A 15,066-nucleotide genomic window follows, 5' to 3' on the forward strand; every position below is an offset into this window, starting at 1 on the left:
TAAGAAGACAGTGTCTTTCTTGCATTCATTTATTCGTAGGTTGGGTATGGTATACATTGAAATCAAAAGCTTCCTTTCGGTTGGGAAGTCTTCTGTGGGAGCTTGCCAAACCTCCCAGAGAATTACGCTGCTAATCATGTTGTCCTTTAAATGTTTTTGACATAAAAGTTATGCTACCCTATCCTTTAATTATCTTTACCTGAAATAGTTGACACGGTTTAAGGAATAAATAGTCAAGCTTAATTTGAGTGCTTTATCTGGGCGTTCTGGAAAGTATACATCTATTGAGCAAGGTTGAAAAGAAATGTGTGAAACATAGAAAGGTATCAATGTGTCACTAGAAGGTTTATATTTTTATTAGCTATGCAGTTTTCAGAATTTCCACTCATTTTGCAAGTAATTTGACTTCCGTGACATTGTTGTTTTCTAACTTTACACAACGCCTACCACCAGGTTAGTTGCCTGCAAAGTAATAATGTAATAAAATTGTTTTAATGATTTTTTTTTTTCTTAAGAAGTTGATATATTGCAGCTTGCATACAAGATAATTTTATGCTCACTAGCATTCAAAACTTGGAAAGTAAATTTCTCATGAAAATACCAGTGGGAAGCCTCTATAATTTTGGTACTCTTAACTGTGAGTAGCAGTTCAGAGGCACCCGGAGGGGTTGTATTTCACGATGTAGTGTGGCATTGTAGTCTTTATAAGAAGTAATAATGCTAACTATTTTATTTTTTCCAAAAGCTTGAGAATGTACCGATGGCATTACCTCTTAAAGTATTTAACTCTTGGGCAGCTGCAGCTCTATAAATTTTTTCTACTATTTATACTTACCCAATTTTATCTAGTTTACAGTTTAGACATAATGAACCTCATCTAGGCTACCCATGGATGTAAAATTTTCACTGAGAGTTCTATCCTAGATTTCATCCGCTGTTCTCAGCCTGCTCTTTCTTTTTTGCCTTTTGAAACTTGTCCTAATCCAGTCAAGGATAGAAAGAATTAAAAGATTAATCTTTTGGGAAAAGTCTCTGAAGAAAATATTGGAAGAGCTGCAATATCCTCTGGATTTACTCTGAAGAAATAACAGCTGTGCTATGAAAGTACCTAATATGCGCAAAAAAAAAAAAAAAAAAAGCTAAAGTAACCCAAGTTAGGGCACAGAAATAACAACTTCTCTTTCTGTTTTTATTGTTTTTATTGTTTTTGTGTTTCTGTTTTTATTATTTTTGTATTGAAACACCTGAGCTAATTTGGTTTGCTTTACCTTCAGAAAATAGGGAAATTTAAGCTGTCGGGAAAACCTGTTGCTCTGTTGTTTCTAGATCTCAAGAACAGGAATTAGTTTCATGTTATCCGGTCAGATTTTGGAAAACGGTCATAATGCTTTCCTGATTTCTGGGAGCTATCTGGTAATTCTCCTCTTGTGCCAGGCAAACAAAAGGCTGTCATTCCCTCCCTTTTTTTTCAGAAATTACAGCCAGCAGGACTTTCTTTCCGATATCTTTCTGTATCCTGTGTCCATTTTCTGAACACCAGAAAAAGTCTCAAAATACCTTTGGAGTTTACGTGCGTGAAGTAGGTGATCCTTTGATTATCTTTGGGTTACAAAATTCCGAGTCATTTGAGTACTTCCTGTGACTACCTACTTTTAGAAATACAGCACCAGTGCAAGCCTTTGAGCGCCCTGCTGTTTATCCTGCTGCTGCCATTCCCAGTGTTCCTAGTCTGTGCATGTAGAAAAACCATAGAGTAAGATTTCTTATTTTGGAAATTATTTATTGATCTAATACATTAGTCTAGTTTCCATTCTAATTACGTCTCAATCTGTTGTCAATCTGTATTTTGTTTTGGAAGGAAGTTGCTATGGTCTGTTTTTGTAACTGTCCATTTTTCTCAAACTATAACGCTGCAGAAGTTTGAGGCTGTCACTGAGAGAGGGGGAGATAACGTTTGCGTGACGCACATATGTGCCGTGGGCAGATTTTGTAAATGTCTCTGCCTGCAGATTGGTGGACACAGGAGCTATAAGTAGTTTATTTTTTAAATAAACGTGTGTGGAAAATGCTAGAATAAAACTGCAAACTGACGGCTTTATTTGCTGGGAAATGCAATAGTGAATTCATTTTTCAAAATACAGCTCTGGGTCAAAACAAGAATATACAGCTGAAAAGATAACCTGTTGAGAAATTTTTGCCTATGTGAGGGATGAAGGCTACCGTATTGTTTGAGATTTTGTAGCTCTTGATAGTAGAATCAGTAACTCCTTGTAAAAAATTTTCGCTGAACTGATGTTTTTAGCACTGATGTCTTATGCAGTTTGTAGAGATAGCAGATGGTTTGTGCCCTGAAAAATTTTTACTTTGAAGCCTTTATCTGCAGACAAAGTGGTTTTATACTTGTGAGTAGTCCCTTTTCAGGCCTGAAACGGTTAAACTACAGAGATTAAAAGAAACATTATAAAGCCTAGTGAAAAAATGCAAATATGGGTCATTTTTGAAAACGTCTGTTTTTTTCACCAGTTCAGTGGAAACAGCTTAAAGCGTTCAAAAACCTTCTCCAAAGCCTTTTAGTATGTGCTATGTGTGGGAAGAAATATTTTGCTTCTCTCATCAAGTCATGGGAATAGCTCCCCATTTTAACTGTGTTTTTCAGTACAGCTTTAACTGTGATGTTGGGACCAGAGCCTTTGTAATTGAAACTCAAAACTCTGCTTGAAGAAAAGCTCAGTAGAACAGTTCTCTTACATCATATGCTTTTATTATATTATGATTAAATGTAACATGATAATATAAACCAAGCTTTTGCCTTAAACTGGCTGTTTTATTTGGCGCTTTGACTGTTGTTACTGGCTCATTCTCAGTGCGCTTGTCATTTTTATGCATCCTGTTTGCTTACCTTCAAAATGAACATCTTTTTAGAAAATCCTGTTTACTCAAGACTGGCTCAGTTAGTATGGGTTGGCCTACAGAATACGCGGGATGGGAAATGGAAGACTCTGAGTCTATTATGCTTCAGACTTTCTAATTTTCCCATTTTTAAGATAGAACTGTTCTTGTTCTATAGCTTGTAGTCATCAACAACCATTTTCTTATTAGAAAAAGAACAGCAGAGGTCAGTGGTGGTGGGAAGAACTGGAGAAGGAGAGTCCAAGGGAGAGAAATTAAAGAGAGCTTTAAGGAGCCCTTTGCACTGGTTCAGTGTTTGAGAGTCGCTTTGGTGTTCGGAGGAGCATAGTGGAATGTAACGCAGGAAAAAGCGTTCATGCCTCTCCTTTGCCAGAAACCTTAATACCGTGTTGAAGTGTCCTTTTTTAATTACACTGATCTTAAATATATAGCCCAGGCTTCTAAATGTTTTAGCTGTAAAACTTAGGGGAAGTTTCTAGCTCTCCTCCATAAACAGTTTTTCTTTTTTTCTTTTTCTTTTTCTTTTTCTTTTTTTTTTTTTACTTGAAGGATTGCTACCACCAATAGCGCCATGGTTTTCAGCTGAAAGGAAGATGAATCACATTAGATGCATTCCTTTAATTTAAAAAAAAAAAAAAAAAGGTTATAAAGATAATGAAGACAGCTAGGTAGTCATGCCGAATGGTACAGTACTGTTATTTTTAGTGTCATTTGAGTGTGTTCTGCTGACCTCAAAAAATTAAACCTTGTGAAACTAATTTGATTATCCAAGGCCCCACACTTGCTTATCTTCAGGTTTTTTTGATAAGGAAAACAAGGAGTGCCCCAGGTAATAGTTTAACGTTCTTGGCCAAAGTACAGGTGTGCTGTTAGAGAAATTGCTTTCAGTGTTTGGGATCAGAATAAAGGAAGTCTTTGATGTTGGCTCCTCTTGGGTTTCTGGATTTCTTTCTCTGGGAGAGCATCCTGTACAACACCTAGAATATAAGAAAAGTGTAAAGAGTAGCCCTCATGATAAGCTGTAGTCAGAAGTTATACTTTGTCATACATCGCTAGCGGTGTCTTCGAAACACGATGTGAAATTAATGCTCGCGAAAGTGACTGCATTGACAGCCCTAGAAAATGTTACTTCCTTCCCAAAGCAAACTTACAGCTCAGGGAGTGGGTTCGAAACAAAACTTATTGGAGTGATGTGAGTTGCTGTAGGAGAAATATTTTAGGAGTAGAGATAGATTTGTTTTTATTGTTTTAAGTTATTTCCTTCATAGTTCAAATACATAATATTTTACAGGCAGATCAAGAGTAATTCCTTGAGTGTATTACATTCAACATTAATGTTATGTGGACATTCAACATTAATGTTATGTGGATGTTCAGCCTATATGAAATTCTCAGCAAAGATGCCAGGTCTGATAACGTGGTAAAAGACAGCGTTGCTTGCTTGCTTCTTTGTATTGAATGCATTTCACTTCATGTGGAATCAAAACCCTCTTTTGCCAACCTGATCTAGACTTGTGTTCTGTAGCCTAATTATTGTCTTCAAGATCATCCAGTACTGCATCTTCTGTGGAAAGTGTCTTAGTATGTCTTGGCATGATGTATATTGTTACTGGAATGGCTAAGGGAGTTAATCATTCTGCTCCTATTACAATTGTTGAAGCAGATTGTTTTTCCAGTTCCTGTCAGTAGGAGTTTTCTAGCCTTAACCAAAAAAAAAAAAAAAAGTCAACCCCCTCCCCCCCACCTATAAAGTTTATAGGGTAACATGTAAGTTCCATTATATTTTAAAGTAAAGTTTGGGTGTATGTTAAGTTTCTCTCCCCCTTCCTTCCCCTCCACCCTCTAGTTGCCATTTATCAGCTTACTTCATGGTAGCTGTCTTGGGATTTGGTGACACTAGTTACATACCTGGAATATGGTGCGCGGTAGGAATGTCTTTGATGCAAGCTTGATGTATACATTCGGTTCTCTGTTTTAGAGATATTGTCTCATCTGTTACTAGGAAAGAAGTTGATGTCAATAGTTAGAATTACGGTCAAAAGTGACTGCTGAAGTATGTCATAATTTTCACATTCTTTGATTCTCAAGTTGTATATATTGTACTGAGTTTCATTGCATTACTTCCTGTTAGTTATAAAGTAATTTGTGGCTTAAGCCACAGTCTGCAGGCAGGGGCATTTCACAGGCACCTTAAAACTGATGTTCTGAGTAATAAATTTGGCAGCCGTAGCCAAGATTTCTCTGAAGCTGGGATTAGTGGAAGTGTACTCAGCTAGGCAGTTCCACCGTTTGAGATATGTTTCTAATTTTTTTCCTCCTTGTCTTTCCTTTTCTTCTTAATAAAGTTGAAAATACTTGAAACAGAGTAAAGTCTTTACTGTAGAGAGGCACTGAAATGCTGTATATGAAGGGAAAGCTCTATTCTTTAAATTGTTTTTCCTTTTTGTGGCATTGCCTTCACGTATCTGCGATTTTTGAAGGGCACCTCTACAATATTGTATTTAGTGTGTGTTGTATTGCTAATACTTATACTTATTTTAGTATTTGATGTAGTAGTTAATATTGTGGTTTAATTTGCTTTTTAACCTTCATAGACAATTAAAACATTTTTTCCAGTAACACATCGTTATTACTGCTTGTTCATTTGACATGAAATAGCTGTGATTCATAATGTTTTCAGCCTTACTTTGAAAAGCATTAGTTAAGATTATGCATATCGTTATAGCATGGTCAGAATATATCCTCTGAGTAATTTTTTTGATAGATGTGCAATGCTTCCTGCTAGTTTTCACATGGATGTTTGAAGTAAATGTGTAACTCATAGAAAACATTGCCACATGATTTTGTTTCCACGAACAGAAAATTTCTTTCTGATCATAGGCTTCACAATGTCTCTGGTAGGAAGTTCATTTTTTGTACCCTGACAGGCATTGAGGATTTTGAGACATGCTGACAGACAACAGGGGGGAAAAAAACCCAGCAGAACTGCTAGATGCTTAAGAAGGACTACTTAGGCAATCCTTTTAAAAAGTAACCATCTTCTCATAGTTATAAGACTGTAATATCTGAGAATGCAACATTTGTTTTCTATGTAAGAATGGAGGAGTAATGAGGAATCTTGATTATCAGTAACAGCAGGGAAAATGTAGAATTTTCTAAATAGGAATCAGTGACTGACTTTGTTTAGATTGTGCCAAAAGGGAAAATCAAGCAAGATAGTTGTATCAGAATGTTCTGTTTTGAGGGCTTTGTGTTGTATGATGCAGCAATCTGCTTGGATACTGATTTCCCACAAGTGCTTAAAAAAAAAAAAAAAAAAAGATGTCATATATGCGTAAGTCCTAGTACCCATGGAAGTCTATGAACCAGGGTGGTAACTACATAGTAGTGGAGTTGGTTATATTTTTTATATAAGTGAATGAACTGTGAATGTCAAGGAGAGAGTGGTTGGGTGTATTTCAATCTTCACAATTAACAAGAGGATATAAATGGGTGTAACTGCTTTGCACATCGTTGGGTCAGCACTGCACCGGAAACCACTTTTATTTTTCTTGGTCTCTTGCAAATTAAAAAGAAAAGAAGGAAGATGACTTGTTTTTACTGAGTTTAGGTAAACAAAGAACATAGAGTGCCATAGCGTTCATTAGCTGTGCTCTGTTTCAGTAAAGTTTCAGCATGTTTAACATTAACCTTTAAGCCCTGTAGACTTCAGTAGAGACTGCACATATGCTTAAGGTGAAGTTTAGGCTTAGTATTCTCTTATATGTATATTGTAAGGTGCTGATCTTCTTTGAAAATCAGTTTGGGATTGTTTCTGTTAATTTCAGTAAGACTTGCAGCAGGTCGCTAAAATCTTAAGCAGTCCAGCCAGAAACATTAAATGGAGGGGATGGTTAAAAAAGAAAAAGAAAAAAGAAATAGAAGTCCATCTGCTAGGTAATGCAGGCTTCCAAGCCCGGCTATCTCCTTTTCACACGCACCCTGTTTGGTGGTGTTCTTCATGAATGCCCCCCCCCCCCCCCCCCCCCCCACCAAAAAGACATCTCCTGAGTTATGCTGAAGACAGTGGCAAAAGATGCTGGCACCGATTCTGGAGGAATCGGGAGGTTTGAGTGACAGATAGCATGTTTTAGAGGCTGAATATCAAAATGATGAAGATTGTTAAACATACTTTTTCTCTTGCATGCATTTCACTAATCAGTGTACCTGCAGTGTATTTCAAAGTGTATTGCTACCTGCCTGATTGTAGAATTTGGTTCTACCTTGATTCTAAATGTCACTTGAGGCCAGGCCCCGCAGAACGATGAGACTATCGAAACAAAGTCCCAAATTTAAAAAATTGTGACATATCATGAACCGTAAAACATGATGTTAAAGTATGCTATTTCTAGTAATTTTTATAGTGCATATTGGCAAATCTAATTCATAACAGCTTCTGCGGTCATGTTAGGAGTGGGATTTTTTTTGCTTGTTTTGACAACTTTTTGCTTTGGTTAGTATAAACATTTGTTATTGAAAAACATCTAGTTTTTCGAGGACTTCAGGTAAATAAGTGACAACCTGGACCAAATATGCAGCCTAAGAAAGAACATAAGGTAAAACTAGATGCTCTTAAGGGTTAATTCTCACGTTAAAGAGCAAGGCTAAATTAGTTGAGTGCCCAACCTGTCATTTTAGGTCCTGTCTTTGTAAATGCTAATTGTTTTGTTTTGTTGGTTGTTTGCACTTTGTTAAAAACTTAAATCGCTTTGATGTTTTACAGTGCATAGGGGAAGTTTTGTAGGAAAAATTCTTTTAAAAGGACATTGTCAAGGAAGATTTCCTGCTTATTTAATTTTTCGCGCTTGTTTGTAAGAACCCTGAGAAACTTGAAAATGAAAACTCTCATTTCCAGTGCTGCTCTCCTCCATTTAATGTGCATATTAGTTTGTCATTATAGGGTTACTCATAAGTGTTGTGCTTTTTGGCATTGATATATTTTTCAGAAAAAAGAATTGAAGCATTTGTTTTGAAAAAAGAAAAACACATTTAAAGAATTACATGGACTTTGCAAACAGATTTAAGAAAATGAAAGGTAGGTCAAATTTTGGGCCTACAAACCTGACAATGTCCTTCAATTTTAACGTTTATGCCTTTTTTGAGAAACCTCCGTGAATCTTATGATGTTACATTGATCAGTGGCAGAAAAATGTAAAAGTGCCATTGTTAATCTTTGTTAATCTTAATATCTCATCTTGTTGCATTGGGATATGTTTTCTATTCTTCTTGTCAGCAAAAGGCTGTCAAATGACAGCCTACACTGAGATCACTATTATTTGTGTAACGGCATCACTTTAGTTACTCTCTCTTTGTAACAGAAATGCTTGTTTTAGAGAAGATCTATAATAAACCGTCAAAGCCTAGAATATGTCAGGGAGAAGTTTCTTATCCTGCAGTTGTCAGCATGTCTAATTTTATTTGCTTAAATGTGCCACTTGGAATGTGCTATGCAGGGGTGTATACCCTTGTTTCAAGAGTGACAGGAAACACAGGTATGATTTGGGAGCAGGCAGGAAACTTAAAGCATTTATATGTAGGTCTTCTTTTCTTTCAGCTTTAAGAAAATATATCTCATGCCAGGTTTGGTCCGATAATTTAAAGCCCCCGTGCTGCCAGAGGAATGGAGGCAATAGCTCAAGAGCCTTCCTCTCCAATTTTGGTGACAAAGTTGGCTAATAAGTTCATTAATCCTCTGGTTTGCAAGACAGCACAGTCACTGGAATTGCTTGTGCGTTGGACTGACCTCATATCAGGTTCTGTAGCTGAAAGCTGCTTTTTAATTTTTGAAATTTTTTCTGTAAAAAATAGACTAGGATACAGGTGGTTTGTTTGTTTGTTTTTTAGAGCAGCTAACCCAAATTGCAGCCTGGAAAAGGCACTAGTCTGTTGTGTGTATGTAACTGTTCACCATGTGGCTGGATGCTCTGACTGTGTGTGTGTGTGTGTGTGCACGCGCGCGCGCATATTGTACGTGGTATTGTTTTAGAAAAATTCCAGTAGTCACTGACATGGTAGCTGTTACTGAGGCAAGTGCTTCACCACCAGACATTTGCCACGCTGTGGGGAAAAAAACCAAAAAACACTGTGTCACTCCATAGCTGGATTGAGCTGTCGGGGAAAAAGCTTTTTTCTTAAATACATTTAGATAACCTTAAGGGCCTGACATACCCAACAAAACCAGCAAGTTCAGAGTTAAGGCTTCTCACTCTGTCTTTAATACCTACTGCAGTGCTTGGCTTTCCGGCACCGGTGGTACTGGAGATCACACAGTATCCTCAGATCCCCGCTCACCTAGGCAAAGCGTTTACCCCATGAGCGGTGCCGGCCGTGGCAGGTACGGCTGCGTGCGGCAGCGCAGCAGGTCTGGTGGCAACGAGCAGCAGAAGGGGGAAGGGTGCAGATGCAGTGAGAAGCTTTAACTTGGAGTTTCCTGGCTTCTGTGAGCGCAAGTCAGACCCTTAACGTTGTTTTAATGTATTTTTTGTGTTTAATTTTTAGTAAAAATTTGAACACGATCCAGGCTACAGAGGTTGCAGTGGATAAGAAGTTTAAAAGCTTTGGTTCAAGATTACAGGAGGCTGCGAGAAAAATAAAAGACATGGAAATGAGGATCGAATGACAGGCTGCTATTTTGCCTCAGAATACTGAAGATTGTAAAGCGTTGAGAAATCGAATTCATGACCCTGGAAATCAAGCTCAGATTAAGAAATGTCAGGTTGGTAGGGGTTCCTGAAAGTCTGAAGTTAGGATAAACTGAGATTATGTTCCCATAATAAAGGTGCTAAGATATGGGGGTGGATGGTTTAATTTTTATCATCTGTTATGTACAGTGCTATACCGTATACTTGAGTAAGCCAACTAAGCAAATTTCATTTTTTCTTTGTTAAATGAGTTTCATGTTTGTCATGCAGAATGCCATTTCTGATCAATTTACGGTTACTCCTCTCTGGCACTGAGTTGCATGATTTACTGTTAAAGCAGACTTGGAAAATACTGCTCTGAAAATGCACACTGCTTTATCCTGCTGCACTAAGGGTCTGCTGTAAAACCAAACACGTGGTGCAGCATGACATTGCTAGATAAGGAACAGGCAGAATGTGTCTAAATGGTGGAAGAAATATTTTTATGTTCAAAAGGTTCCGATTCATAGCGAAACTGTGTCTTTCGAAATGTAAACTTTAAATAGCGACTGCCACTATGATTAGGTTACCGTAAGTTTACTTAAGTGTTGAGTTATTGTCTGTAATGCAGTGATACGGTATTTAGGCAGAAAGATTGTGCAACAGGAAGTCTGTGCTGGAGTTCAGAAAGGATTTTGGCAAGCAAGGTATTTGTAGTGTTTTCATGGTCAGGGCCACTGGATACATTTGAGTTTTGAGGACTCTACTAGCAGGAGCAAGACTGAGATTTTCTTGGGTAAAAGTATCCTTCTCGTCATTTTTCTGACTTTCAATTCTGTGCCCTGGGCCTGGGTCTGGCATACCACTGAATCATCACCATTAGACAAAAGCAGCTTAGTTAAAATCTGTAGTTATACGGGCATAAGGGAAAAATAAGCCACACATACATTTTTGAGGAATCATTGTAGGGGTTTTTTTTCCCCCCTTCTCTTAAAGGGTTGTGTTCTGTGATACTGTGTTTTATGCTTTTCAAGGGTAGTTCTAGTCAGAAAAGTGATTCTTAAAAATGGCAATTTTTAATCTTGTCTTCTGTTCTCTGTTGTTTTGGACGTTGTGTGCTCTTCTGTTGACAGAGACGCTTTAGTTGCAGCTGTGAGGGAGTCAGCTATGCCATAGTCTTCCTTAATCACTTACAGTTATCGAAGTAATATTTTCTTTTTTTCTTTTAGCTAGGGCTTAAACTTGTCGTTCAGATCTGATTTGCTGCACTGGCAGAGGAGATGACCACAGCATTTCATTTGTAAAAGAAACATAGTTTATGCTATTCAACGGGAATAGGATTCACAGTGTCATTTTACATTTATGTTTCAAAACATAATTACATTTTATTAATATAATTACATATACTATTTTGAAAGAGACATAAGCAGGTCTATAATATTATTTTAGGGTATTTCTAAATATATTTAATACGGAGTTTTATAATTCCCATTAAAGAATAGTAATTATTCTCCGGATAACTGTGTGGCATTTATGTTGTACATTCATGTTATGTTTGTGTCCTGTACCAAATTCTTAGAATGTGGTTTACTTATTAAAAATATGACTGGTACGTGGGATACGTGGCTCTTTCTAGTTCATACAAGTAACAACAGTAAGTTAGCAAAATGCAGGATTTTAAAAAATTATATTGAAAAGGCTTCCGTTTAATTTTGGTGACTGGTTATTAAGTGCTAGTTTGTAGAAATAATCAGTGAATTTTTTCTGTGCACCAGAAGTACTTCTCAGGATATTGATTGCAATAGAGGTTAGGAATTGATCTGCTTAAAGAGTTTGCGCACAAGTATTGTGCCCACGGAGAGCGTTGCTGCTGGGGAGTACTTTTAACATCTGAAATGCCTGCCAGCTATAGAGTGAACGCTACAGTTGCCGTCCATGGGCATAACCGGGTGTCAGGAGATGCTGGGACTAGAACAAGAGAGAAACCAATGCGTTTAAGCAGTGACTAAATACAAAAGAATTGGTTAGGATCTGTTGCCTTCCTGTCCTGAGTCTGAGAGCTCCTTTTGCTGTTTGCTGTTAAATAAGCAATTAAAAATGTATTGTACAGTTACATTTAAATTAAAGCCAGCTGCAATTTCTAGAAGTTTTCCAGCTGAGGTGCTAGCTAAAACAGTGCGGGTATAGGAAACCTTCCAATCTCCCTGCTTTAATCTTCTTTAAGTATAAAACTGTTTGAATAGGTAAAAACAAACAAACAAACAAACAAAAGTTAAATGCCAGATTGTGGTAGGATTAGTCTATCGTTTTGAGTTTGGTAGAGGCGAGCACAAAATTTGTGGGCGCAGGCTAGGCAGTTAATTAAGATACTGAGGGTAACAGCGTCCTTAGTTGTTCTCGTTCAGCCCCAGACCTGAATTTCATCCCAGTGAAGAGAGGAGATGACGTGCTCCTTCTGCTGACTAGCGAAAATCCCTTTCCCCAGCGGCTTTTTTCCTTTATCTTTCCTTTATCTTCCTTTCCTTTATCTTTTCCTTTATCTTGACTCTACTTTTTTTCCGTCTGCTTGTATTGCAGGTGACAGTCTCTCAGGGTTAGATTTTTGATCCAGGTTGGGACTGGATTCAGCTGGGGAATCTCAATCTTTTGCATTAGTGTGTAACACTAAGTTGTGCTATCAAACAATAAACAAAGCTTTTAACACTGCAACCAATGTATGTCTCTGAAATTTGCCTACAAGAAATGCCTACCCTGATTCTCTTTGCAGTGTTTTAATCTACTTGTTTCAAGAGAGGGGGAAAAAAATCATATAGTTTATTCTGGTTTTAGTTTTTCCTGATCTCTTTAGGAATTCCCCTTTTTCCACCCATACTTAACTACTTCTGTATAAAAGTAGAGGTTTACTATTATTCCTCTGTACTTTTGTATACTTACAGCATCTCTAATGTTAAAAAGATGCTCTCAAAATATGTTGTTATAAGGATTACTTATCATTTTAAGACTCTACAAAGAGGATATACGTGAAGTCTGCACTTTCAGCTTTTTTCCCCCCCCCTAAATATTAAACGTGTGCATTTCTTTGTTGCTGTACAATGTTCCCTTAAGTGTGGTGTTCGTTTAGGAATGGACATTTGTTCATAATTTGTCAGAGAGTTTTTGATGGGGGATTATGTGTGATGTGTTTATTTGACTAAGTCATACAGAAGTACTTTATAAAATTTGTAAGTCTAAGCAGACCTGGGTAGATCAGCGCTAAGCCTGATTGACATTGGGTCTTCAGGAAATATAAATTTTTGCAGTAATAATTTTTTCAGTGTGATTTTAGTCTGAGCAGATCAGTATCACATATGTAAATTGAATACCCACTGAATTGCTTATAGTATTCCGTAAGTTATGCTCTTACAGGCCTGGACAAGACTTTTTTTCACTCTTTCTAGAGCTTACAAAGTGTGGAATCCGATCAAAATATAAATCTTGGTTACAATTGCACAGACGCTTTTTAATAGTGCAGTAAGGATGTCCCTTTACAAAACAAATTTACTGTTCCCTTAGTGTTTTCTTTCACCTTCTGTTTTCTGCCTCTCGAGCCCCATAGCGTTTTTCTCTCTCAGCTCTCATTTTCTTTATTTTGTTTGTTATGACAGTAGGTCTGTTGCTGTTTTATTGGCTTCAGTCCTTGAAATCTTTTTCTGCTATCAGAATACAGAGACTAGCTGTAATCTGTTTTTTATTAGGTTATCGTGGCTTGAATAACACCTTTTCTCTGCTTCTTCATAGGCATTCGACCTCCGATCATGAATGGGCCCATGCATCCACGCCCTTTGGTAGCATTGCTGGATGGCAGGGATTGTACAGTAGAAATGCCTATTCTGAAGGATGTAGCCACAGTGGCATTTTGTGATGCTCAGTCCACACAAGAAATTCATGAAAAGGTAATACTACGCTGTAGTATAGTTTAAGTGTTGTTATGAAATGAAATGCAAATATTTTTATGATTGCAAACAGACAGACTGTTCTGTGCTAGCTATGACAACGTGTTAGCTCTTGCAGTTTGGTTAACAGTTGAGGTTATCTGAGTTAGTACTGACTGTTTCCAATAAATGACGAGCACAAAAATGCCTGTGTTGAAATACATTCCTGTGCAGCGTATCTTTGGTTGGATGTTGTTCGTTATGCTTACCCACTGAATATAGTGGAATTAGACGCATGAAGAGAGTTACATCTGGGAAAAAGATATCTTTATATGATGTTTTGAAATGCTTCTCAGAAACGCTGTTGATAGGCCTTCGACTGGAAGCCAAATATAGGTATTGGATTGGCTGTGCTAAGAACTTCCAAATTTCTCTTGTTTCGCCAAGGAATTGTGCAGACGAAGCTAGGAGGCCACGTGCACTGAGAACTGACGCCGCAGAAAAGCATTTCGAAACAAATACCAAAAATGTATTCAGAAAATGAATTTTGAAGTGGATTCTAAATGTTCCGGAAGTTTGCACAACCATTGATTGCCCTTTCCTGATAGTTTGGAAAGCTGAAAAACAGCTATGGTTCTTAATATTTTATCAAAGGCTTTCTAGTTTTCTTAGAGGGCAGTAGGATACCCATTTTCATGATAATGTCAAAGGGAACCAGCTGACCAGTATGCTTACGTTTTCTGTTCAGAGACTTCTTTCAGCATGAAAGACTAGTATCTGAAATCCTTACTTCTCTCTAGGCAGCAGCAAACCCTTTTCACCTCTGTACTTCCGCAGAGTAGAGTGAGTTTTGATGTCAGTACTGTTTGTTAGCAGACTAAGCTTCAAATGCCAAGCTTTCCTTCACTTAACGAATGAATCAAGGCCTTACCGTTTCTACGGTGTTAACAAGTGTAATAGATATGACAGCAGAGGAGGGCAATTACAGGTCGGGTCCAGGGGAAGGTATTTTCTTCCTCTCCAGTGCAGTTCTGTAATAGACAAATACAGATGAAAATGCTAACTTAAAGGCTTGTTAGGTAAGTGTCTATATCGGCTTCTGTGAAGTGTGCATATGGTCCTGTACGCTGCTGAGCATGATTCACGTGTTAAGGAACTGTATCACCTGAACTGAATTACACAGATATTCTTGCTTCTCTGAAAATATATTATTAGACTTGCCCTTCCCTAACGATTGTAACCCTTAGGTTTGTGACAGCTTTTCAGAAGCTTTTCACTATTTTAAATTAATGACATTTAAGTATTTATCTCCTATTCTTATAATATATTTCCTTTTTAAACACTTGCAAGCCTAGCATCTGTGTATGGTAAAAGCCGTAATTGTTTCTTTGATGACTTTCTTATAAAGCTAGGTACTTGAAAATAAAACCCATACTAATTTCCCCTCTGTTATTAAGTGAATAAATCTCATTTTCCTTGATGCCTTTCATGTCAGCATCCTTTTGGTGAGAACCTATCAACCAACTGTTCAGCTTGTTACTTCTTAAGAGAAATACTTTTATTCTGGAAAAAAAAACCTTTCCTTT

The 15,066-nt window shown here is 37.4% G+C and overlaps 1 protein-coding gene across 50 annotated transcripts in view; it reads left to right on the forward strand.

Annotated features, from left to right (window-relative positions):
- Window positions 1-15,066, forward strand: part of CTBP1 (C-terminal binding protein 1) — a 255,605-nt gene that overhangs the window by 202,259 nt on the left and 38,280 nt on the right. For 18 of the 50 annotated variants that reach the window (XR_011141124.1, XR_011141123.1, XR_011141130.1 and 15 more), the window contains one exon: window positions 13,347-13,501. Coding sequence is in view for 42 of the 50 variants with exons in the window: in XM_068943611.1 (XP_068799712.1) it covers window positions 13,347-13,501 (155 nt within the window). In the remaining 8 variants the exon portion in view is untranslated. Of the gene's footprint in view, window positions 1-7,895; window positions 7,985-9,447; window positions 9,665-13,346; window positions 13,502-15,066 lie in introns of all 50 variants that reach the window. The other 32 variants (XR_011141126.1, XR_011141127.1, XR_011141128.1 and 29 more) reach the window with 3 other exon arrangements.

This window comes from Struthio camelus, chromosome 4, assembly GCF_040807025.1.
Source record: "Struthio camelus isolate bStrCam1 chromosome 4, bStrCam1.hap1, whole genome shotgun sequence".
Taxonomy (NCBI): domain Eukaryota; kingdom Metazoa; phylum Chordata; class Aves; order Struthioniformes; family Struthionidae; genus Struthio; species Struthio camelus.